General features: G+C 50.6%; 11 protein-coding genes across 11 annotated transcripts; 5 read left to right on the top strand and 6 right to left on the bottom strand.

Annotated features, from left to right (window-relative positions):
- Nucleotides 1-116: 116 nt before the first annotated feature.
- On the top strand, nucleotides 117-1,681 carry N7484_001735 (Atg14 domain-containing protein; the record flags this gene model as incomplete). Its single annotated transcript, XM_057112155.1, has 2 exons — nucleotides 117-770; nucleotides 818-1,681. The coding sequence occupies 2 exons, from the start codon at nucleotides 117-119 to the stop codon at nucleotides 1,679-1,681; spliced, it is 1,518 nt and encodes a 505-aa protein (XP_056976892.1).
- A 446-nt stretch (nucleotides 1,682-2,127) lies between these two features.
- Nucleotides 2,128-3,623, top strand: N7484_001734 (putative ZIP family zinc transporter; the record flags this gene model as incomplete). Its single annotated transcript, XM_057112154.1, has 3 exons — nucleotides 2,128-2,173; nucleotides 2,231-2,413; nucleotides 2,479-3,623. 3 exons carry the CDS (start codon nucleotides 2,128-2,130, stop codon nucleotides 3,621-3,623), a joined length of 1,374 nt encoding a protein of 457 aa, XP_056976891.1.
- Nucleotides 3,624-3,971: 348 nt separating this feature from the next.
- erg10B (acetyl-CoA C-acetyltransferase) lies at nucleotides 3,972-5,466 on the bottom strand (the record flags this gene model as incomplete). Its single annotated transcript, XM_057112153.1, has 5 exons — nucleotides 3,972-4,490; nucleotides 4,557-5,049; nucleotides 5,114-5,189; nucleotides 5,288-5,337; nucleotides 5,402-5,466. The coding sequence occupies 5 exons, from the start codon at nucleotides 5,464-5,466 to the stop codon at nucleotides 3,972-3,974; spliced, it is 1,203 nt and encodes a 400-aa protein (XP_056976890.1).
- A 259-nt stretch (nucleotides 5,467-5,725) lies between these two features.
- N7484_001732 (U5 snRNP component Snu114, putative) lies at nucleotides 5,726-8,876 on the top strand (the record flags this gene model as incomplete). The annotated part of the gene is made up of 4 exons (XM_057112152.1): nucleotides 5,726-5,745; nucleotides 5,798-5,937; nucleotides 6,030-8,258; nucleotides 8,314-8,876. 4 exons carry the CDS (start codon nucleotides 5,726-5,728, stop codon nucleotides 8,874-8,876), a joined length of 2,952 nt encoding a protein of 983 aa, XP_056976889.1.
- Nucleotides 8,877-9,191: 315 nt separating this feature from the next.
- On the bottom strand, nucleotides 9,192-9,821 carry N7484_001731 (iron-sulfur cluster assembly protein CIA2; the record flags this gene model as incomplete). Its single annotated transcript, XM_057112151.1, has 2 exons — nucleotides 9,192-9,565; nucleotides 9,626-9,821. The coding sequence occupies 2 exons, from the start codon at nucleotides 9,819-9,821 to the stop codon at nucleotides 9,192-9,194; spliced, it is 570 nt and encodes a 189-aa protein (XP_056976888.1).
- A 1,817-nt stretch (nucleotides 9,822-11,638) lies between these two features.
- Nucleotides 11,639-14,634, top strand: N7484_001730 (Zn(II)2Cys6 transcription factor; the record flags this gene model as incomplete). The annotated part of the gene is made up of 8 exons (XM_057112150.1): nucleotides 11,639-11,693; nucleotides 11,765-11,809; nucleotides 11,861-12,376; nucleotides 12,440-12,781; nucleotides 12,846-13,127; nucleotides 13,185-13,738; nucleotides 13,789-14,252; nucleotides 14,313-14,634. 8 exons carry the CDS (start codon nucleotides 11,639-11,641, stop codon nucleotides 14,632-14,634), a joined length of 2,580 nt encoding a protein of 859 aa, XP_056976887.1.
- A 708-nt stretch (nucleotides 14,635-15,342) lies between these two features.
- Nucleotides 15,343-15,573, bottom strand: N7484_001729 (CDC26 family anaphase-promoting complex subunit; the record flags this gene model as incomplete). The annotated part of the gene is made up of 1 exon (XM_057112149.1): nucleotides 15,343-15,573. One exon carries the CDS (start codon nucleotides 15,571-15,573, stop codon nucleotides 15,343-15,345), a length of 231 nt encoding a protein of 76 aa, XP_056976886.1.
- A 151-nt stretch (nucleotides 15,574-15,724) lies between these two features.
- Nucleotides 15,725-16,868, top strand: N7484_001728 (uncharacterized protein; the record flags this gene model as incomplete). Its single annotated transcript, XM_057112148.1, has 2 exons — nucleotides 15,725-15,842; nucleotides 15,955-16,868. The coding sequence occupies 2 exons, from the start codon at nucleotides 15,725-15,727 to the stop codon at nucleotides 16,866-16,868; spliced, it is 1,032 nt and encodes a 343-aa protein (XP_056976885.1).
- Nucleotides 16,869-17,012: 144 nt separating this feature from the next.
- On the bottom strand, nucleotides 17,013-17,842 carry N7484_001727 (ribosome-recycling factor; the record flags this gene model as incomplete). The annotated part of the gene is made up of 2 exons (XM_057112147.1): nucleotides 17,013-17,360; nucleotides 17,420-17,842. The coding sequence occupies 2 exons, from the start codon at nucleotides 17,840-17,842 to the stop codon at nucleotides 17,013-17,015; spliced, it is 771 nt and encodes a 256-aa protein (XP_056976884.1).
- Nucleotides 17,843-18,226: 384 nt separating this feature from the next.
- Nucleotides 18,227-20,370, bottom strand: hscA (putative Hsp70 chaperone (HscA); the record flags this gene model as incomplete). Its single annotated transcript, XM_057112146.1, has 6 exons — nucleotides 18,227-18,976; nucleotides 19,033-19,740; nucleotides 19,796-19,961; nucleotides 20,027-20,153; nucleotides 20,216-20,266; nucleotides 20,325-20,370. 6 exons carry the CDS (start codon nucleotides 20,368-20,370, stop codon nucleotides 18,227-18,229), a joined length of 1,848 nt encoding a protein of 615 aa, XP_056976883.1.
- A 442-nt stretch (nucleotides 20,371-20,812) lies between these two features.
- N7484_001725 (bromodomain-containing protein) lies at nucleotides 20,813-22,792 on the bottom strand (the record flags this gene model as incomplete). The annotated part of the gene is made up of 8 exons (XM_057112145.1): nucleotides 20,813-21,033; nucleotides 21,062-21,214; nucleotides 21,301-21,366; nucleotides 21,429-21,939; nucleotides 22,009-22,270; nucleotides 22,327-22,514; nucleotides 22,576-22,659; nucleotides 22,712-22,792. The coding sequence occupies 8 exons, from the start codon at nucleotides 22,790-22,792 to the stop codon at nucleotides 20,813-20,815; spliced, it is 1,566 nt and encodes a 521-aa protein (XP_056976882.1).
- Between the last annotated feature and the right edge of the window lie 372 nt (nucleotides 22,793-23,164).

Below are 23,164 nucleotides of genomic sequence, written 5' to 3'. Positions count from 1 at the left end.
CCCGGGATCTTGTTTGCAAGACTGCGTGGTTTCCGTTGGTAGCTCTCGCAGCTTCCACAACACATCATGGATGCACGACTCTCAGCCTTCCAGCTAGAAACCTTCAGTCGTCTGCGATGAGTTGTCACATATGCACATCTGCCCACTCCCGCTTGCCAGTTCTCTGCCCGACATGTGCCCGCAATTGTCTGTATCAACTCCGTCTCGAACACACCCAGATCCTTCTCGAAAAAGAGTCCCTAGGCAACCAAATCGAAATCGCCATCACCCATGATCATTCCCCAAATCAGCATAGCAAGACTGAGCTAAGACGCTCAGAGACTGATCACGACAGCTCTTGTCGCTGGGTCCTCCAAACCATCTTGAGCCAACAAGCTGGTTCAGTCTCCAGGAAGAATGATGTGGTGCAGCAGATAAACACATTGAAAGAGGAGATTAGGGCAAAAAGGGCTGATATTCTGGAGCGCAAGGCGCGGTTGGCTCGTAGGCGTTCTGATGCTGAATCGGCCCAATACGAACTTGGGGAGCGAGAGGCTGCTATCTTGACAGGCCTGCAGAACACCACTAAGAGGACCGAGCATCTATGGCACACATTACATAGTAAAACGGCTGAAGCTCGGATTTTTCTCTGTCGGGAGGCCGCCCATCTGTATGGCTTACGGCAAAAGGCAGCAAGGAAAGGCGACGCTCCCCCGACTTACATCCTTGGAGGCCTAGCAATTGTAGACTTACGGGACATGAATGGAAAGATTCCCATATTCTGGCGGCCAGTGTCTTCTTCAAGACTAACATTTATACAGGCTCCACACCAGCTCAGATATCTACGTCACTCTCCAATATTGCGCTCCTCCTGGTCCTCGTTTCGCATTATCTTTCACTGAGACTCCCCGCCGAGATCATTCTACCCCACCGAAACCACCCCAATCCAACTATCTATACCCCTGCCGCATCCTACGACTTCCATAATCTCACTGATGGAACTTATGATTCTCAGCTCTCGTCAAATCCAGCAGTGCCCCGGTCTGCAGATACTCGCTCGCAGCCGCGTCCAAGACCACTGTTCATCGATAAGCCTCTCCCACGTCTCGCCAAGGACGATCCTACCACTTATACCTTCTTTCTCGAGGGTGCCACTCTTCTCGCCTGGGACGTTGCATGGCTGTGCCGGACCCAAGGAATTAACCTGAATTCTGATTCATGTGAAGAGGTCTGCAACATTGGAAGTGGGTTGTGGCAGTTATTGGTTGCCCCACCAGCTCAGGCATCTACTTTGATGCGGGCCTTTGCCGGTCGAGATACGCAGACCAAAGTGAAACCTAGTAAAGATTCTCCTCGAACGACAATTCAGCGCATGAAATCATTCCCTATGCTCGGGCACTATTCCCACGGGACCGTTCATTCATTTCTCGGAGCATCTGAAGGATCGGACTTCATGCGGACGTGGAAGCTACCAACTCCAACAAAGATTTTTGATAAATTAAAGTTCAATCTCGTGGGCGAGATGGCTAGCGCGGAATGGGAGTTCTTGGACGAACAGGAATGGGAGGACGGGAATCCGGAAATCGAACAACCATCAACGCCAAAGAGCAAACTCACCCATCTGCCCGAAACGAACGAGACCCCTCATCAGCCATCAAGGCCAAAGGGCACAAGTGGTTGGACGAAGCTCAACAGTAGATAATATAGCATAAATGAATACAGAGTACATACATGCTCAATCTTCCGTGTACAGCCAGGCTTAAAGCGTAATGACCAAACCCCCACTATGCGTGATGTTGTTCCTAAGAACAACTTGATAACAACAAGTCACAACAAATCAGTATATGTAAATCTATAGTGTATCTCAGGCGAAGTGATGTATATTTTGTTTCGTGTATACAGTACCCGGATTGCGGAGTTACTGACATGCCGAGATAAGATTGTACCGCGTGGCCGGAGCCAACTTGCGATGCTTCCCGACTTCGGGATCTTCTGCATTTCTGGAAAACTCTTGAAACAAAGGTCAATTGCATGAAGAGGCCTTAGCAACCGTTGGCATCTCTGGTGGACTCCAGAATATCGGAATCGAACCTCTATTCATTACTGGCGATGTGGCCGGAACACGCCCGCATTTAAAAGTCCCTAAACATGCAGAATGCTCAAGCATGGCAAAATCCCGGCGAGGGGTCTCTAGGTCAGTATCTCATGATTTATTCTTCTCAATTGATTCTGACCTTTATATATCTGGTAGATCTCAAGCGCACGCTCTCCGCGATCTCGGACATCCCTGAATCTCTCTTAAGAGCCGAGCTCCAACGACGAGATGCCACAAATTCAGTGGAGACTCCCTCATGTGGCTCCACGGCGCAGGGCGCCTATAACACACCATTGCATGTCATGGCATTGTTCCTCATCTTAGGGTTGAGTACATTCGGTATGCGCCAGTCATTTCTCCCTGATATGCGGTACTAGATGATTAACAGATTCATCCTACACCAGCATGTTCATTTCCGGTTCTTGCTCGCCGCTTCCCTGGTCTTCCGATTCCACGTCGCTTCCTGTTTATCTCCAGACACTTTGGCACTGGGGTCTTGATCGCCACAGCGTTCGTGCACTTGCTCCCGACTGCATTTGTTTCCTTGACAGACCCCTGTCTCCCTCGGTTTTGGAGCCATACGTATCGTGCAATGGCTGGCTTTGTGGCCATGATATCGGTCTTCGCTGTGGTTGTGGTAGAAATGTTTTTTGCCATGAAAGGTGCAGGGCATGTGCATGGCAATGATTACGATACTCTGATAGGCGACCTTGGTCGTGAGTCTATGAGCGACTTTGAGCATGACGCGGCAGATTATTCGCGCTTGGAAGCGCAAAGATCGCAAGGAAATATTCGTTTAGACAGCCTACGACAGAGTGGTCAGGCTGAGGTTGATGAACCTGCTTCTGCTTCTTCTGAGCGGCCGCACTCGGCTAGTTCCCAATTGGACAAGCAAGAGGACGATGATACTGATCTTGATGAGCTCGATGCCTACGCTGATGATTCCCTGCCTCATGTACGATCCCGGTCACATTCACTTCGTCACCACCACCCGCAGATGAGTGGTCACTTTCGACAGCAGTCCGGCTCGGAGTTGCCAATGCAGAACCCGCAGCGCCAGCTTCTCCAGTGTCTACTCCTAGAAGCTGGTATTCTTTTCCACAGTATCTTCATTGGCATGGCACTCAGCGTCGCAACCGGAACCTCATTTGTTGTACTACTCATTGCCATCAGTTTTCATCAGACATTCGAAGGGTTTGCGCTGGGCTCGCGCATTGCATCACTCATCCCAGATCTTTTCTCTCCCTCTTCGGCAAAACCCTGGCTGATGTGTCTGGCTTACGGAACAACGACTCCCCTTGGTCAGGCTATCGGCTTGGTCTTGCACAATCTCTATGACCCGGCAAGTACCACGGGCCTGCTCATGGTTGGCATTACCAACGCCATCAGCTCTGGCCTTCTCCTCTTTGCAGGTCTTGTGGAGCTCCTGGCGGAAGACTTTCTGAGCGAGCCAAGCTATGAGACTCTCAAAGGAAGACGGCGTGTAGAGGCATGCATATCGGTTGCATGTGGGGCTCTCTTGATGGCATTTGTCGGGGCATTTGCCTGAATGGCTTGACAGCTGCCAGGTATGTACTGTACTGTCTCTGGGTTATATGTATCCTTCCCTAGGAAGCTAGAGACTTCAAATATTATTCTTCATATGCTTCGTCTTCAAATTTTCGGATTATCATATGTGGCTTTTGTCCACGGGTGAACGCCTCCTAGAATCAGGATTTTTTGTTTTAGCCGCCCCAAATATATGCTTCAAAAATCAATCTTGGTTTCGACTTCATTAGCCTTTTGGAAGAATATTGAATTCTCTACTTCCAATATCTATCTCAAATATGTGCGTTCGTTGGTATTTCGCAGAGAATCGATAGTCATGTCATATCCGTACATCATTAAATATATCTCTTTAGAGCAGAGACTCAATCACGAGAGCACTGGCACCGCCACCGCCGTTGCAAATTCCAACGCAGCCGAGCTTGCCCTGCTTCGCCTTCAGGACACCAATCAGAGTGGCCAGAATACGAGCGCCGCTGGCACCCAATGGGTGGCCAATGGCAACTGCACCGCCATGGATGTTGACTTTGTCCTCAGAGAGGCCAAGCAGCTTCATGTTGGCAAGGGCCACCACACTGAAAGCTTCGTTGATCTCAAAGGCATCAATGGAGTCCTGGGTCACGCCGGCGTGCTTAAGGGCCTTGGGGATCGCCAGTGCGGGAGCAGTAGTGAACTTGCTGGGCTGCTGCTCAGCATCACCCCAGCCACAGATCTTGGCAATGGGCTTCAGACCGAGCTCCTTCACCTTGGCCTCGGAAGCCAGGACGACAGCCGCAGCACCATCGTTAAGGGGAGAAGAGTTGGGGGCAGTCACGGTGCCACTTCCGGGAATGAAGGCAGGCTTCATGTTGCGAAGCTTGTCGGGGTTGAGCTATTCTCACAGTAACCTTTTAGCGAGTGATCTGGGCAATATTTCGGTCTACCAATTTTCACTTACGTTCTTGGGCTCGTCATCCTGGGACACGGTGACACCGGGCTTGCCACGGAAGCCGGGGAGCTCAATGGGAGCAATTTCAAAGTCAAAGGCACCCGCAGCCTGGGCAGCCTGGGCCTTTTCGTAGGTGCGGATGGCATAGTCGTCTTGTTGTTGGCGGGTGAACTCGTGGTCCTGTGCACACTCCTCGGCCTGCAGACCCATGAGCTCTTGCTTGCCATAGGCATCCTGCAAACCATCCTTCATGATTCCGTCAACCAGGGTCTGGTGGCCGAACTTGGCACCAGTACGGGAGTTGGGGATGTAGTGGGGGGTATTCGACATGGACTCGGTACCGCCAGCGACGACAATCTCAGCGTTGCCGGTCATGATGGTCTGGGCTCCAAGGATGACCGCCTTCAGAGCAGAAGCGCAGACCTTGTTGATGGTGGTGCAGACAGTGGAGTCGGGGAGACCAGCACCAACGGCACATTGACGGGCAGGGTTCTGTCCAACGCTGAAAAGGGAGTCAGTATCAAAGACAACCACTAAAAGTCTGATTGTGTTGAAAATAGACATACCCAGCGGAAAGAACATTGCCAAAAAAAACCTCCTCGACATCAGAGGCATTGATACCTTCAGCACGCTCCACAGCAGCTATATATGCCACGAGTTAGTATATGTGCATATACGTATTTTCCCCCTCTCTCATCTGTAAATCGCTTGTAGGTTTTGCAATTGGGGAGTCACCATACCCTTGATGGCATGAGAACCAAGCTGAGGAGCAGTGAGACTGGAAAGAGAACTGTACAGGACCAGTGATATTAAAAACCGGTGCAACACAAGTAGAGTTGGAAGACGAAACATACCCAAGGAAGGAGCCCACCGGGGTACGGGCGGTGGAAACAATGTAAACGGGAGGAAGGGAAGACATGTTGAATTTTTGGATAAGAATCTTTAGAGAAGAAAAAACGGGAAGAGGAAAAGGAGAGAAGGGCAGTATAAAAGGGAAAAGACTGGAGGGGCGATTAGGATTATAGTGGGGAGTGAGGAGCTGTACGGTGTAGGCGCGAGTACTTGGAACGCTCGGACCAAGTGGAAAGTTGAGATCGTTCAACTCCTCCGGCGTCACGCCAGCACTAAATCCGGCGCGGACCTAGCTTTGCGCGTCACCCTCTTCACTCCCCACCACAATGGATGACCTCTACGACGAGTACGTTTTTGTCCTTGCTGTTCTTTTTGACATCGATTAACTCCCAGGGCAGGTTCGGTAATTATATCGGAGAGGCCGAGTCGGACGAAGAGCAACATGACCAGGTCCCGCAAGCCTTCAAGTTCGACGAGGCTTTTGAGGACGAGGAAGAAGATGAGATTATCAATGATCAGCAATTGATGGAGGTCGATGGTATGTCAGGACGCTTTCAAGAAAGATCGAGGGGAGAAAAAAAAAACCTCTCACCCTTTCTGATCATTGATGCTTATCAAGTCTTACTGCAGAAGGACCTTCGAATGCCGTGATCCTGCACGAAGACAAGCAATATTACCCAAGCGCTCAACAAGTATACGGTGCCGATGTTGAGACTCTGGTCCAGGAAGAAGATGCGCAACCTCTGTCCGAGCCGATCATCGCCCCCGTCCAGCAGAAGAAATTTGCGCTCGCAGAGACCGAGCTTCCATCGGTGTATTTCTCCCGGGAGTTTATGTCAGATCTTCTCAACTTCCCCGAGCAAATCAGAAATGTCGCCATCGTGGGCCATTTGCACCATGGCAAGACCGCGTTCATGGACATGCTGGTAAAACAGACCCACGACTTGACGGAGCGGCTACAGAAGCGGATAGGCAAGCGCAAGGAGGAACAACTCCGATACACCGATGTGCATTTCCTGGAGAGGGAACGCGGCCTGTCAATCAAGGCGGCGCCAATGAGCTTGGTTCTTCCTGGAACCAAGGGCAAGTCCCATCTCCTCAACATCATTGATACCCCCGGACACGTGAACTTTGTGGATGAGGTGGCCGCTTCGATCCGCCTTGCTGATGGTGTCGTCCTGATCGTCGATATTGTGGAAGGCGTTCAGGCGAACACTGAGCAGATCATCAAGCATGCTGTCTTGGAGGATCTTCCACTGACCCTAGTCGTCAATAAAATGGACCGCCTTATCCTGGAGCTTAAACTGCCACCGAATGACGCCTACTTCAAGTTGAAGCATGTGATCGAGGAGGTCAATACGATAATCGAAAATGTCCTGCCAGGCCAAGGTGAGCGGCGCCGAGTGAGCCCGGAAAAGGGCAACGTTGCCTTTGCATCCAGTTCAATGAACTGGTGCTTCACTCTACAATCATTCGCACGGATGTATGCAGATACTTACCCACGGCTCGACTCGACCGAATTTGCTGCTCGACTATGGGGGGATATCTTTTATAACCCACGCAGTCGGAAATTCACTCGCAAGGGTGTGGAAGAGAACTCGAAACGTTCGTTCGTCAAGTTTGTCTTAGAGCCAATCTACAAGCTTTATTCTCATACGCTCAGTGAGAGTCCCGAAGACCTCAAAGAAACCCTTGCTAGCGTGGGTGTCAGTCTAAAGCCCTCTCAATTAAAGACCGATGCGAAGGAGCTGCTGAACCTTGTTTGCGAGCAATTCTTCGGTCCCCCTACTGGCTTTGTGGACATGGTTGTCCAGCATGTCCCTTCTCCGGTTGATGGAGCCCAGAGAGTATTGGATCGGTATTACACTGGTCCATTGGACTCAAAGGTTGCGTCATCCATGGCTGCCTGTGATCAGGACGGACCCTTGATCGTTCATGTCACTAAGCTGTTCAGCACCACTGATGCTACGGGTTTCTCCTCATTTGGAAGAATCATGAGTGGCACTGCTCGACCGGGCCAGCAGGTTCGCGTTCTCGGTGAAGGTTACACACCCGAAGACGAGGAAGATATGGTCATTGCAACCATCTCAGACACTTGGATCGGGGAAACGGCTTACAACATCTCCACGGACGGTGTACCTGCCGGCAACTGGGTTCTACTTGGGGGTGTGGACAATTCCATTGTGAAAACGGCAACTTTGGTGCCTCTCAAACTGGAAGATGATGAAGAACCCTACATCTTCCGGCCCATTCGACACATGACCGAGTCTGTATTCAAGGTTGCGGTGGAGCCGGTCAACCCTTCTGAGTTACCCAAGATGCTGGACGGCTTACGCAAGATCAACAAGAGCTACCCCTTGATCTCGACCAAGGTGGAGGAGTCTGGTGAACACGTCGTTCTAGGTACAGGCGAGCTATACATGGACTGTGTTCTTCATGATCTTCGACGACTTTACTCCGAGATGGAGATCAAGGTCTCCGACCCTGTCACCCGTTTCTGTGAGACGGTGGTTGAAACCTCTGCCATGATGTGTTACTCCATTACCCCGAATAAAAAGAACAAGATCACAATGATCGCCGAGCCATTGGACGAGGGCATCGCAGAGGACATTGAAAGCGGCAAAGTCAACATCAAAGACCCCATTCGCAAGGTTGCGCGCTACTTTGAGGACCATTACGACTGGGATAAGCTCGCCGCTCGCAGTATTTGGGCGTTTGGCCCTGATGAGATGGGACCAAATATCCTCCAGGACGACACATTGCCTTCACAGGTAGACAAGAAGCTTCTGGGGAGCGTCCGAGACTCCATTACTCAGGGTTTCAGCTGGGGCGCAAGAGAAGGTCCCTTGTGTGAAGAACGTAAGTTGGGTCTCGCACTTTTCCTACTTAGGATACCGATACTGACCAAACTTAGCCATTCGAAACACCAAGTTCAAACTCACAGATGTATCTCTTGCTGATCAAGCTATCTATCGTGGTGGAGGCCAGATTATTCCCACGGCTCGCCGGGCCGTGTACTCGTCATTTTTGATGGCTTCCCCCCGGCTCATGGAGCCGATCTATTCCTGCACCATGACGGGCCCCGCCGATGCTGTCGCTTCAGTGTATACTGTTTTGTCACGCCGGCGAGGTCACGTCCTGTCCGACGGCCCCATTGCCGGAACTCCTCTCTATTCCGTGCGGGGGCTCATCCCGGTGATTGACTCATTTGGTTTCGAGACAGATCTTCGCATCCATACCCAAGGTCAGGCCATGGTCAGTCTTGCATTTGATAAGTGGAGTGTGGTACCCGGAGACCCGCTGGACCGTGATGTCAAATTGAAGCCACTGGAGATGGCCGGGGCCATGGCCACTGCCCGGGACTTTGTCCTGAAAACGAGGCGGCGCAAGGGACTGGCGGAAGATGTTACAGTCAGCAAGTTCCTGGAGCCGGAATTGTGGAAAGGATTGAAGGAGAGTGGCGTTTTGGACTCGTGATTCTCACCAAGAGAACTAACAACCAATTTTACTCTGGGAGGGATTTCTGGGGTTACGGAGTCATCGATTATTGAGCACGTTGCTCTCTCTGTAATTCTAATGCGCTCATCAAAAATATGCAAGTGTCATTATCAGAAGATGAAAGGACAAGAAAAAAAAAACAAATCCGGCAGTTTATTTCGTAAAATGGGGCTCGTATCAACCGGGACAGGAGGAACTAGGCCCCCCCCCCCCCCCCCCCCTCCCACGGTCCCTGGGCTGAATGCTTATAATAAGGTTACAACCATCACAAGGAAGTTCTTGGGGAAGAGCTTCTTATTGACAGGTCTCCATCATTTTGGTAATTACCTGCATCAGGGCACCATTTTCCAAGGCTGCAGCAACTCTTTCTTTATCCCCCAGCTGCTTATTGACCTCGTCGCCTGTACTATGGGTTCCTTCCTTGATGCGCACATCAACTCGGAAGCGAGGCGGCAGGGATTGTTCTAACCGCACACGAACTCCGAGGCCAATGACCGTTGCTAGACTGCAGTGGGTGATGGTTGGGGTAATCAAGACAACGACGGTCTGCAGAGGTGAATCAGGAACGTTGGGAAGGGTTGGCTTGATGAAGATATCTGGAAGGGAGACGACGGCCAGTTCGCCCAGTGACAGGGGATGTTCAGGATCTGAGATTGACTTGATCAAGTCTGGAGAATGAATGTTTCGTTAGATCTTTTTCCACAAAATTGAGGCAAGAATGGTCTTACCGTAGATCTCTTGCTCATCGATTGGCTCCTCCAATAGGTCATCATCTTCGGAGTCCGACGAGAGAAAGTCGGCGGGATTCGGGACAGCAGCAAAGATGCCAGAGTGATAATCGCCGGCCTTAATAGTGGAGCGAGTCCTGGTGGGGAGATCCGCCACGTTCAGGATCGTGGGGTTGGAATTCTGCACCTCCGCCATGATTGTGAGGGGCGAAAGATTAGGAAGCGTTCGATAAAGAAGCTTATCGACGTCTCACGTGTCTGCCGGTAGATCCTCGGTCCATGTCCTGATTGGGGAAGGCGCGAATGACCGTTTGAGGGTAATTTATGGGTAACATGGCAATCATGGCAATCTTTGCTGGGTAATTTATTAGCCTTTTAGTCTTTTTCGGGGCCAAACGGGACTCGTGTCTATTCTTACGTTTATGGTCTGATTAAGATTGGGAGAGATGAGCCTTGCCAGACTCCCGGACCACCGTTCATAGGCTTGGCTCATGGGAACCAGGGAAGTGGGTGGGATCGACCGAAATGAATTTGAATTAACATGGGTTTGGACCCCCCCTCTTGGACGTTCTCGAGTCAATCACCCGAAAGAAAAGGAAGTGGTGGATTTGCCTGGACTGCAGACATGACTCCACTTGGGAACCTCTGTAACCATGGCGGTTCCAGCTTACTTCTCTTCCAGAACCCTACAAGGGGGATCCACTTCTTAGTTTGGCCTATTTTGCCCTCTTAGCGCCATAGGAGGGGGCATCGGAGCCACACACACATACGTGAGTGTACACATATTCTCTGAGAGCTCAAGGGGGGTAAGAAAGATAAAACACGGCGGTTTCATCTTTAAAAAATGTGGATCAGGAAGACAGAAATCCTATACAGTAAGCTAGGGTTACCCGGAACTTAGCCGTGAAGAAATGAAGTCATTGCTTTTCTTCTTTTTTTTTTCGGTTTTTCTCCGATCCTGCATGGTATTTTATTTTGGTATCTTCCGGTGAAGTGAGAATGTGATGTAGACAGGCAGTTGGAGATTACTAGATGCTAAAGTGGGGACTCTTTATCCTTCCGTTGTTTTCCCGAAGTTTTTCTTCTTTCTCTGTTCTTCTTGTCCTTTTCCTAAAGTCTTTTTCTTTGTTCATATGGTTTTCTCACAGTAGGATCTCAGATGAGTTCTCGACAGCGTGAGCTTACTGGTGATTCAATTGCAGGTAGTTCTAGATTAGGACGTCGGTAGCTGGAACACCATAACCTGAACACGTGGATTAGTCATTGATACCGTCCATTACGTCGTAACTTCAGGAGGCAATAATCTGGATCGTCCCCACTAAATCCACCGCGCGGGCGCTATTGGATGTTCATCACCACCTTGGCACCCCTCTCAGCTTTCCTCTCCGCCCTTTTCCAATCTGTTCTTCCCCCCTCCTTCAAATGCGCCCCTGATGTCTCCACCTTGATGCTTCGTGATGCCCTGAGCGAGTCTGCTGTAAGCTTGACTTCCCCTGACCCCCCGGCTATTCATGATGCGATCGCATGATTCGGCATCTAACCTGAACAATTGCCTGAAGCACTCGCATCCCTGTACCAACTGAACCAATTTTCTTGAACCATTGCGACGCCTTCAGATTCTAACGAATACCGCAATTTCGCTCCGGGTGGGCCGTCTTGGTTGTGTGGAAGCTGTCGCACGCCTTCGGAGGTTGTGCGTTGATCGACGTGCCGGCGCAACAGGGTTGCGCTTCAACGCTACCAATCGTGTCGTCTAATATACCATCCTTGAACCTATACCGGAGTCAACTACACAGCACGGTCATCCTGAGAGTGCTCCTTCATTTTGTAATCCGCCTTTCTATTTTTCTTTTTTTCCCCTCAACTCCGAATTCCGCGGCCGGTCCTTGCGAATAACTACACGTCCAATTTCCTACCTCATTCCATTACCTCGAAAAAGAAATATCAAGTGGAGCACGAAACGAGAGAGAGAGAAACAGCGAGTCTTAAAACAAGAAAAATTCAAAATCCAAAATGCAGGGCTACTCATTTGCACCTCCGACGGGGCCTCCCCGAGAGGGCCAGAAAAGTATATTCTTCCCGAATCCCGGCATCAGATAGGGCCAATACTGAATGGATGTTGATCTGGTCCTGATTTAGATTACGTGTTTGTTGATGAGCATAATCGTCACAAGAGGCTAAAAGGTAAAGCGTATCATTGTCTAGTGGGCCTTTCCTGGAGTTAACTGGAAGCAGTAATGCGAGCGTGCAATGGCTGCCGAAAAAGGAAGATCAAGTGCGATGCGGCAACAACAAATACCTGGCCGTGCTCGGCATGCACTCGTTTGAAATTGGTCTGTGTTCCTCCAACAATTGGACAGGAAGGCGAATTTGGCCCAGAAGGCCACGACGTGGACCCCGCCGAGACAGGAAGTAGCTCCGGTCAAGAAACTTCTCACCATTCATTCTCGGTGTCCCCTGCCTACAGAGATGGTAATCAAGCCTCCCTGGGGGTGCCTTCGTACGATGGAATGGGCATGTATTCCCAGTTTGTTCATGCCCCTTCAGGTCAATCTGGAATGTACAATGATATGCGATCACCTCCCATGGTTATCCCACCTCAACCTTATCAACAAACCCCAATATATCCCGGGACTCAGACATCTTCCATTAGGACAACGGATCGGGGCGTCTTCGTGGAATCTGAGCCGTCTACCGCAGAGAACCTCAGTGAGGTTTTAGGAGAGCTGAAAATTGATGAGACGGGTATCGGTATGGTGTTGCTTTCGTAACGCAAAGCCAAGCGATATGGAAAATGCTAATGTCCTACTCCAGCTCCCTATATCCGACGGCAGCGAACGGATCGCATCGAGCCTGATGCCCCCGTTCAAGATGACGTTGAAGAACGGCTGCCGCCACTCAGCACTGGCGCAGGTGCAACGATTCGAATTCCACCGGAGCTCATGCCTGCAGATGAGGATGTGATGGAATATTTCAAAATCTACTTCGATGAGATTCATCCCTATGTGCCTGTCATACCCCGAGCCCATTTCTACTACCAATGGCAAAATGACCGCCACTCCATCTCTCCCCTTCTCCTTGAGGCACTATTTGCCTGTGCGGGTCGATTATCGGAGGAGCCCGCAGAGGGTGCTCAGTGGCTTGCATTGGCAAACAGTGAGTCGGTCAGAAAATCCTCTAGGAATGTGCTTTTTTGTGCTGACCTCACCACCCTTTGCAGGACATGAATCGAGCTTCATGGACGTTCCACGTGTGAGCACAATCCAGGCCATGCTTCTCCTCCTTAAAGCACGGGAGTCATTACCTAAGAAAGGATATTATTACCGGTCCTGGCAAACTGTTAAAACAATTGTTTCGATGGCTAAAGATCTGGATATCCACGAACATTATAGTAATCACGCCGAAGGAAGGCCTTGTGACCTGAGTCCGATTGAATGTCTGATTCAAACTCGGATATGGCAAGCCCTTCTGGTGGTGGAGGTGATGATTGGAGCGCCTCAGGGTAAGCATTAACTAGTCCATTTGTGCCTTGGTCCCCTCACTAATCGGATTGGCCCAGGTCGCTCGGATTATGGCGTGGACCCCCAAACCGTGGATATGCGTCCGTCGTTGGACATCAGGGGTCTGGATGCCTATGAGACTGATCGCTCGCGGCAATACGCTTACTTTGTTCGCAATGCGCACCATATCCGCATCATCACAGATATTTATCATAAGGTAAAAAAACAAAAGGACTGGGGGGCCGATCCTCGGTTTACCCAGAGAAACCCCCTTTTCGCCGATTGGCTTCGCAATCTACCACCAGATTTGCAGGTCAATTACCCACCTGATGGCTCTCCCCCATGGCTCCCTTCCCATTTTGTTGGAAATATGCATTCTCACTGTCACCTGGCGATTATCCTACTTCACCGACCACAGCTTCAGGCATCCCAGTCCTTTACCGCTGGGGGCGAGTGGAAAATTCATTTCTCCTTGTGCTATTCATCCGCCAAAAGCCTCTGTCGCTTACAAGAGGCCATTTTGGAACGGTTTGGATTATCCGGTTTATTATACATGCAGCGGGGGATCAACTTCGCCATCTACTGTATTCTCACATGTACCATGCTTCACCTGGTAAGACTTTGAAGACACAGAGTGCATGGAGCTGTTTCTGATGCTTGCAGGTCGCAATCACCTCCCCCGATCCTGAATTCAACTCCGATGCTCGGGAATTCTTCACTCGCCACATGCGTATCCTTGAACGATGCTCTACTGCCTGGCCTATGCCGGAAATCCAAGCACAGATCGATTCTTTAAGGCTGGCCTTCTCCGCTGATACCAACCGGTCCTTTGAGCTTAAGCCAAGTTTCCCGTATGGTAGTCCCTCGGAGGGCTACCAACCTAGTCCGCCTATGGATGCGCATTATCATCCGCATCTGAGCCAAGTGTCCAGCCATGTCCAATCCAGAGTGGGTTTTAACACACATCCAATTACTCCTCCGATTTCCGCTGGTGCTGAAGACTCGAAGTCCGACACATCCTCCCAGTTGCAGTCCCTTGGAATGGTCCCCCATCAACCGCCGACCACCCACCCTCTCGACCAGCCCTTGGTTGATGAAAATAACTGGGATCCAAGCCGAATCATCAAGTAAGTGCACTGAGAGTCTGTCCTGGGCCGGTAAATTTACTAACCTGGCCCGCTCCACAGTCAATGGGATATGGCCTTCTCCGTGAATCCTTCTACCGTCAGCACCAACTCGCCTCCGATGCCGATGAGCAACCCAGCGCAACCAATGTCAAACATGGTAAATCACCAGTACCCTATCCAGTACGACTCGCCGTCCAAGGTGACCCTGCCCCCAGCGCAGTCAGTCTCCCCACCACAGTTTCAAGCACCCCCGGTTGTTTTTAGCGCTCGCGACTGGCAACAAAGTGTAGCCAGCGTATATGATCCGCAGGGTTTGAAACGACGATGGAATTATTCAGTTGACATGGGCTCTGACAACATGACCAAACGTCAACGTGGGTAGTCCACCTTTCTCTGCCACTTTACATAAATATTCATCGGTACTCCGTTCTGCCACCATTGAAGCATTTCTGTCTTCAATCTTCTCAATCTCTTCTTTTACTTCTTGATTCCCCCTCAAGTCCTGCTCATTCGAAGTTTGTCTATACATATTACCTCCTCCATGTCTGGTGCTACAGAGCATTCAGTGATATCACGCTTACGGCTCTTGAATTTGGAATGAACCCTCGCGTAAGGATGATCTCAACGAAGATATCGCGGTTTTAAATGACGACTGAATACATGAAACCCATTGTACATCATATCAAGTTCTGGCTTCAAAAGCATCTTTGAATGAATAGTCTCTATAGAGTTCAACTTTGGAATTGCAGTTCCGACGTTTTCTCAGGCTCCATACGTGGACCTTTTCCCTTCTCCGAAATGATGATCGATTGACCTGCATCATTCAAGTCTCCGTTGGATGGAATGAAGAACATCAAAGAAGGATCCAGCAGTCCAGTGTCCTTGACGATTCTGAGTCTGAATTCTGCGTGGTCGACAGAGAGGTGCGAACATCAATAAACATAGAAAGAAAAAGTCTTTTCAAAGTAGGGTCAAGTGACGTGTCGTTGTATGCTCGGTGTTCTCAATCATGAGAATGCAGGAGGTAAGAGTCGAAGGGTCTAAGATCAGCCAGGGTGTGAAGCTTAAGTGGTCCACAAAGGCTAATTTGTCAACCTCGACGGCCAATGCCGATTCTCTCTTCACGAGATCGAACAATCCGGGCCTTATCCCCCGGAAGTGGTTTCAACTCGTCACTCGGGTCATATTTGGTGTTGGAGCTATTATTCCCTTGCCCTTGCTCGGGGTGTTTGCTGTTCTCCTGATGGCGAAGTCTCGCCTGTTCAAAGGCAGCTATATCTTCTGATGTAACTGTGATGGCAGTGGGCTTTCGGCGCAACATGGTTGATTGCAGCGATCATGAACTTTGCGAACTCTTGAGGTGGAGGAAGGATTGGGGTGGAAAGTACAACACGTGACCATTGAAAGTCCCGGAATCCCAAACTTGTGCTTTTCCCCGTCGGTTTCTGGCTTTTCCCACCACGTCAGCCGCCATGATTCCACTTCGGCAGATCGCTCGCCAGAGCGACCGGGTGCGACTGGGGTCGATTGTCCCAATTCGTCAATTTTCCGTTTCTCGCTCTGTCGCCGCGGAGGGCGACGGTAAACCACGTACGTTCTTAACCAACCTTGGGAAACTTGCAATTGCATAGAAAACGAACAGAATTGCCCAAAGGACATTTTACGTGTTTGAGCTTCTATTAATTCTGTTTTCAAGAGACAGGGACCCCCTCATCGAATCTAAAGTCTGCCGCATCGAAATCAAAGCCTCCAAAGTCTGCCGCGGCTTCTTCGTTCAAGCCTCGCCCTTCAAGTAAACCTCCAGGATCCGGACCACCAAACAGACCTCGGACCGCGAAAGCTCTAGATGCGAGAGCATTTGCTGCACCAAGAGCTGGTGGTGAACAAGCCAAAGTCATTCGCAGCCCCCGGAGTCGTACCGCTCGAGGCGGAAACCAACCCCAGGGCAAGCCCAAGCCTGCGGCCAAGAAGAACCAACGGAAACCTAGAACTAGGGTGTCAAGGAAGACAGAATCGGATGAGGGCGAGGATGTCATTGCCGCCGCAATTGAACAAATTGAGCAAGAAAAAGTGATCAAGGCTCGGCCGACTCCGGTTCGCTATGAGCCCCAGGAGATCGATTTCACCTCGCTCCAACAGACTTGGCCTTCTCTCCCAACCGACACAAACGCTCGATCTGCGGCAGTTCTGGAAAAACTCTCCAGCCTCAGTGGTCGCTTCCCCAATGGATATGTCCCTCCCTACGAGCTGGGTAGACGGATCTGGAAGGGCCAGAACGTCTTGTTCCACAGCGAGGCGGAAAGGATGGAGGCAATGGAAGAGGTCAAGCGATTGGCTAAGGCTCGTGCGGACAAGATGTCTCAGCAAAAGGGTGATCTTGTCGAGCCTCGTGATATCGAGTTCAATGCCATTAAGACGGAAGAATCCAAGATTCTGCTTGAAACGTATGCCCAAGGGAAATACCCAACTGTGGAGGTCGTTCAGGGTAAACCGGCGGTGCTTGGGGAGGTGATGAAGAATCTCCGCAACAACGGAACTTACCAAACCACGGGCAAGAGGCCGCAGTTTTTGGCCAAGGTTGAATCCCTCCTGGCCTCCGGTCGGGTCAAGCGTTGAGAATTGCAAGTGGTCTGTACTATTATTGGCTGGATTATCTGGGCGCCTTTCTGTTCCTTTTCTGCTTTCCCCGAGGGTTTTGGTGGCCCTTTTGTCCCCCTGTATCTAGAATTACAATTGTGGCTATATTACAAAGGGGCATATTTATGCCTGCTCCAAAGTTTTCTTAGCTGCGTCAAAGAGATCCTTGACTTCTTTATGGCCTTTATCTGTCGCCTTTTCCATCTGGTCATGAGCCTTGCGAACGTCATCCGGTCGGGCCAATTTCTTCTTCTGCAAATCTTGTAGTCGTTTGTGCATAGCCCCTCTGGAGTCCCGAACGGTGCTTGCGGCCTTGTCAAAGGCTTGCTTGGCCGCCTGGACGCTTTGGTCCCGGGATTCCTTGGTCGGTGGTGGGATTGGCAGGTTGAGCTGAAGGGCGTTATGAGCGTCTTGCTGAGGAGTCAAGGACAAGTTCGAAGAGACAATCGCCGATGTCACCGGTTTGACATGCTGTACAGGAAGTACGTTAGCGAGACTCCGTAGCGTTGTCATCGTGGGGCACAATTCACTTCTTCTTCGGCGACCAAAATCGTCACCAAGCGTCCTCCTTTGGGGACCACCTGAGCTAAATCACGCAGTTTGACCGATTCCTGACTGTCTTTGCTCAATTGGACCTTTAACCCTTCGAGCGACGCGGTATTGAATCGCCCACCTGCGCGAAGCTTCGACAGGTCATCTTTCAGACGAGCAACAGCAGCCGAGATGCCAGTCTGAAGTTGAGATAGATCGGAGGGGTCGTCAGAAGCAACGGCACTGGGCTCCCTGTCTGTTGAGGCTTTCTTTGCCTTGTCCTTTTTCTTATACAAGGCGGGCGAGGAGGCAAAGCTCCGACCCTGGAGGGACAGAGGAGACTTTAACGAAGGACATGCAAACCGCGAGTTTCCAAGCAACCGTTGTGGGTAGGGGAGAGATAATCGAAGGATACGATACATGGTAGATGTGGAAGGGAAGAGGTAGAAAAGTAGAATTTGATCCAACGTATGGACTTGGTATTAGAGGGAAAAATCAAAACTCTCCCCACTTTCAAAGGCCCATCAATACACTCAATCACAATGTAATTCTGATTCGTCACACATTAAATTTGCAACGTCGATCTTCGTCTACATAAAACGCATACTTTTTCAAAGTGAAAAAAAAAGACAAATAATAAAAGAAAAATCACTGCGCCCAAAGTTGCCCGGCTTTAAACACCAAAACATGGACCAACATGTGTGCCCCATCCCATGATCTATATGGCGCAGATTGTCCTCCAGACGCTATTCGGAGAAAAGCGGGGGATTAGACAGACGTTGACCATCCTATGTTCATTGACCAATTTAGCGGGTGGCCATGGCCTTGGTGATCAGGCGCTTGAGGGCCAGCTCCTTCTTCTTCAGGTCCTCGGGAGTGGAGTCCTCAATCTCGAGCTGGGCCATGGCGTCGCTGAGAGCAGACTCGATCTTCTCCTTGTTGCCACGCTTCAGCTTCATGGACATGCCGGGGTCGGAGACGATCTCCTCAACGCGGGAGATGTAAGACTCAAGCTGCTGGCGGGACTCGAACTTCTTGGTGAAAGCCTCGTCGCTGGACTTGAACTTGGCAGCATCCTCAACCATCTGGTCGATCTCGGTGCTGGACAACTTGCCGACAGCGTTGGAGATGGTGATGTTGGCAGAGCGGCCGGAGGTCTTCTCAGTAGCGGTGACCTTCAGGATACCGTTGACATCGACCTCGAACACACACTCAAGAGCGGCCTCACCGGCACGCATGGGAGGGAGAGGAGCAAGGGTGAACTCGCCCAGGGAGGTGTTGTCAGCGCAGTTGGTACGCTCACCCTGGTAGACAGGGAACTGAACGGTGCTCTGGTTGTCAACGACGGTAGTGAAGGTACGCTTCTTGATGGTAGGGACAGTCTGACCACGGTTGACGACCGGGGCGAAGATGTTACCCTCCATGGCAACACCGAGGGAAAGGGGAACAACGTCGAGGAGGAGAAGGTCCTGGGTCTCGGCGGAGGTGGCCTTTCCGGAGAGGATACCGGCCTGGACGGCAGCACCGTAGGCAACGGCCTCATCGGGGTTGATGCTCTAAAAGATGATTGGTCAGCGATCATTATCATTACAGAGGTGTTTGGGGAATTTACCTTCTCGAGCTGCTTGCCGTCGAAGAAGTCGCTCAGGAGCTTCTGGATACGGGGAATACGGGTGGAACCACCGACAAGGACGATCTCGTCGACCTTCTTCTTCTCCATGCCAGAGTCCTTCAGAACCTGCTGGACGGGGTCCAGAGTGCCAGAGAAGGACTTGGCGTTCAAATCCTCGAAACGGGCACGAGTGATAGATGAGTTGAAGTCCTCACCATCGAAGAGAGAGTCGATCTCAACGGTGGTCTGGGTGGCGTTGGACAGAGTACGCTTAGCACGCTCGCAAGCAGTACGCAGACGACGAAGGGCACGGGCATCACCAGAGAGGTCCTTGCCGGTCTTGCGCTGGAACTCCTTCTTGAAGAAGTCGAGCAGATTGGTGTCAAAGTCCTGACCACCAAGGTGAGTGTCACCAGCAGTAGCCTTGACAGTGAAGACACCACCCTGGATGTTCAGAAGAGAGACATCGAAAGTACCACCACCCAGATCGTAGATCAGGACGTTGCGCTCCTTGTCAGACTTGCCAGAACCCAGACCGTAGGCGATAGCAGCGGCAGTAGGCTCGTTGATAATACGGAGGACGTTCAGACCGGCAATGGCACCGGCATCCTTGGTAGCCTGACGCTGGTTGTCGTTGAAGTAAGCGGGCACAGTGATGACGGCCTTCTCAACCTTCTTACCGAGCTTGGTCTCGGCAACCTCCTTCATCTGTTTTCAATTGTGAGTAAGACGGTCGATTTAGTTATATACATCGGGCACTTACCTTCATGAGGACCATGGAGGAGATCTCCTGGGGGGTGAAGGTCTTGGTCTCACCGAGGTACTCAACCTCGACGGCAGGGCTGACACCCTGGTCAACAACCTTGAAGGGCCAAGACTCAACATCCTTCTTGACAATGGGGTCATCGAAACGACGACCGATCAAACGCCTTTGCATAACCAGTCAGATACAACCAGAACAAAAACAGAAATTGAATCAATATTCAGGACTCACTTGATGTCGAAGACGGTGTTGGTAGGGTTCATAGCAGCCTGGTTCTTGGCGGCCTCACCAATCAGACGCTCCTTGTCGGTGAAGGAGACGAAAGAGGGGGTGGTGTAGCTACCCTGGTCGTTGGCGACTGATTGATCTCCAGTCAGTATACACAATTATCAATTAGGGCTATCGGAAGGAAGAACGCACTGATCTCGACATTGGTGCCCTCGTAGTTGGCAACGCAAGAGTAGGTGGTGCCTGCACATTTAAGTTAGAGAGAGAATTGGAATTTGTGGGATTTTTGCAGTGATCATACCAAGATCGATACCGATCGCTCCGTCGTACACCGGAAGGTCCGCCATTGTGAAATTGAGTGGTAGAGTTGGAGGAATAGAAAAAGGTGGGAAAGAGGGGTTTGGACGGGTCGAAATTTTTTTTTATAAAAGCAATGCCCACACTATGGGCAGGGCAGAAAACTTTGCGGTGGCGGTGTATCACGTGGTGTGGGAAGAGCCGAATGATGACTGATCATCTTTTACATGACTTAACTAATAAGTTAGCGACTCAGAGACACATTAACTAGTTGACTACGTAGTTACATTTTTCCGACCTAAGACTATGGTTTCCATATTAAAGGCCAACATGGTCAATGATACTATGATTGGTTAATTTCATTTCTAACACACAAGACTGCTCAGAAAACGAACCCCAGTGCTGCAAAGACATTCAAAAGAATCGGAGGGAAATGCCAACAACCAGGTACAGAAATATGCAAATCCTATTGCCGTGATACCTCTCCCTCAATCATCGCAATAGATTAAAGAATATGGTGACCCGCTCATAATCCACCTCGGAGCCCGGGGGGCCGGATTTAGGAGCTCCCCTAGCTGGTCCAGCAATGGCCTCCAAGTCAACCTTCGTAGTACCTGGATGGAGTTGGATATCGTACGCCAGCGTAGATGCATCTCCAGTTGCATGAAGGCGTTGAGTGCCCATCAGAGCAACAACTTTGACCTGCCGTTGCGCTGTGCTGGCTGTTAATGTGGGTCGGACTGTCAACAAGTGGTGTGAGGGGGGGTAGAGGAATAGTAATGGTTTGTTGAGACAATGTAGATGATGGAGGAATGTCCAAGCAAAAGTCTTCTTTCAAAGATAGCGTGGGATGGGTGAGGATTTGAACGTTGCGGATGAGTGCTGAGTTGGCATCTGAATGGTGGGTTAGCAAACAGGGTCTCAGATCTTCCTAGCTAATTGAAGAAGCGTGGCCCGATGTAAAAGAGGGTAGGTTCTACCTTGGCCTGGTCGTCTCCAAAGAGAGTCCAGAGGGGATAGCTCAGGAGCTGGGTGCATCAATGCTGCTATTAACCATAAAACGTAAGCCAACCCTATATTTCAATGATGTTGCAATCTCTCGCCTTACCATCTTGATGGGAAAGTCCGTTTGTGGAGTCTAAAGGAACCCCATGTAGACCGGCGGACGAGCGCATCTCGGTCCGTTGAAATGGCGCTCCTGGTGTTTCGTCTTTAACAACACTAGTTGTGTCTCGCCCACTGACCAGGCCGTGCGATTGCTCCGAGGCCGGCGGGGTAGTAGCCGCACTGGATTTAGGGCTTCCGATGTTTCTGCGGAGAGACCTTGTTCGAGGGGACATATGATGTGTATCAACTTCTTGACTTATAGACCCGGAGCGGACCACCTCTTGTCGGCGTTTGAGGGAATCGCTATCGACAGTGACCCCGGATGGCGCTTTATCGTCCCTCGGGGTTCCGGGAGTCTGGCGAGCCATCTTCAATGTTAACCTTTGTGCCCCCACCTCCGGATTATTCGAGGCCATTTTCAACTTGATACGAGGTAATTCGGGGTGACCATCTACCTGAATGGGATCCGGAACAAGCTTCTTGGCCTCTGCCACGCGATGTTGGAAATAACTCTGGTTGCATGTCAGGCCCCCTCCTTGATCAAAAAAGTGAAAGGTGCTGCAGTCGAGGGAAAGGCTTACTTCAAGCACACCTGCAAGAACACAAATCTCGCTGCCATCCTCGTTGTACTCTCGGGCATTTCGCCACAGATAACTGACCTCCTCTTCAAAGGACAGCCACGTAGGAAAGGCAGTCATTTTAGTGCCTTTCTTTCTTCCGTCAGTACCACGGACCTTTTTTTGAATACTGCGCAACGAGACTGGATGGTGAATGACTTCATAGTAGTCCCGATACAAATTGCGGTCTGGTTTACCGATGAACGGGTAAGCTACCTCTTCGCCACTACAGAGCATGATCAGTATCACGTCAATTTTACAGCGTGGGTCACAGGATCTCACTCTGAGTCCCTTAGTCGAAATAGCTCCGAGAGAATCTTGTCCTGTGCTGTTTGAAGGCTATCGCCCTCAAAATCCACGTCGGGCTCATCCTCGTCATTCTGTGATCCAGAGCTGAAGTCTGCTTCGGCGTCGTCTACTGGCTCGGAGGATGCACGGTTTGACTCTTCGAAATCCACAAAATCATTGTCCTAACGCATATCCACGAGGTTAGTCCACTCATTGCGATACGAAGCGTAGCTGGTTCGCAACTTGCGTCGCGCCGCCCGCATAGATTGAGAATGCGATATACGCGATCAAAGCACGGTGGCCATCACAAATGCCATGCGACAGATTCTGTTGGTTCGGTGGATGACAGGGAGACCAGAAGTACATCGGGATGACTTACAGACAGTTTGCGACGCTTCTGACTACGCAGCTTCAGTTCGGGAGAAGCCGCTGCCACCGCCACGCGCCGTTTGGTGCTCATCTCGTGGATAGGGGAGAGGATTCGGAGAAATTTCAACAAGGAATACACCTAAAATGAGAAGCAAAGGACTCAAAGGATGCCCCAGAAGTTCATACCTCGACGTGTGCAGACGCGCTGCGATCGTCCGAGTGGACCCGCCGTCTTAGGTAAGTGGTATTCGGCGCGTCAGCGTATTGGCGGGAATGGGAATACAGTGATGACAACGATGATTGGAAGCTCTGATTCTCTTATTTTTTGGAGATGATCAAGGGAATTATGCTCAATACATCTAAAATGGTGGCATGATGTTTCTCTCAGTGCAATAGTTATCCCTGACATGATAAAACACAAATGTTCAAGGACAAAATACAACCTTGCACTGTTGACACCTCA

Source organism: Penicillium longicatenatum (genome assembly GCF_028827895.1).
Source record: "Penicillium longicatenatum strain IBT 33135 chromosome Unknown contig_1_segment0_segment0, whole genome shotgun sequence".
NCBI classification, from domain to species: domain Eukaryota; kingdom Fungi; phylum Ascomycota; class Eurotiomycetes; order Eurotiales; family Aspergillaceae; genus Penicillium; species Penicillium longicatenatum.
This window is presented reverse-complemented; position numbering and strand designations above follow the sequence as displayed.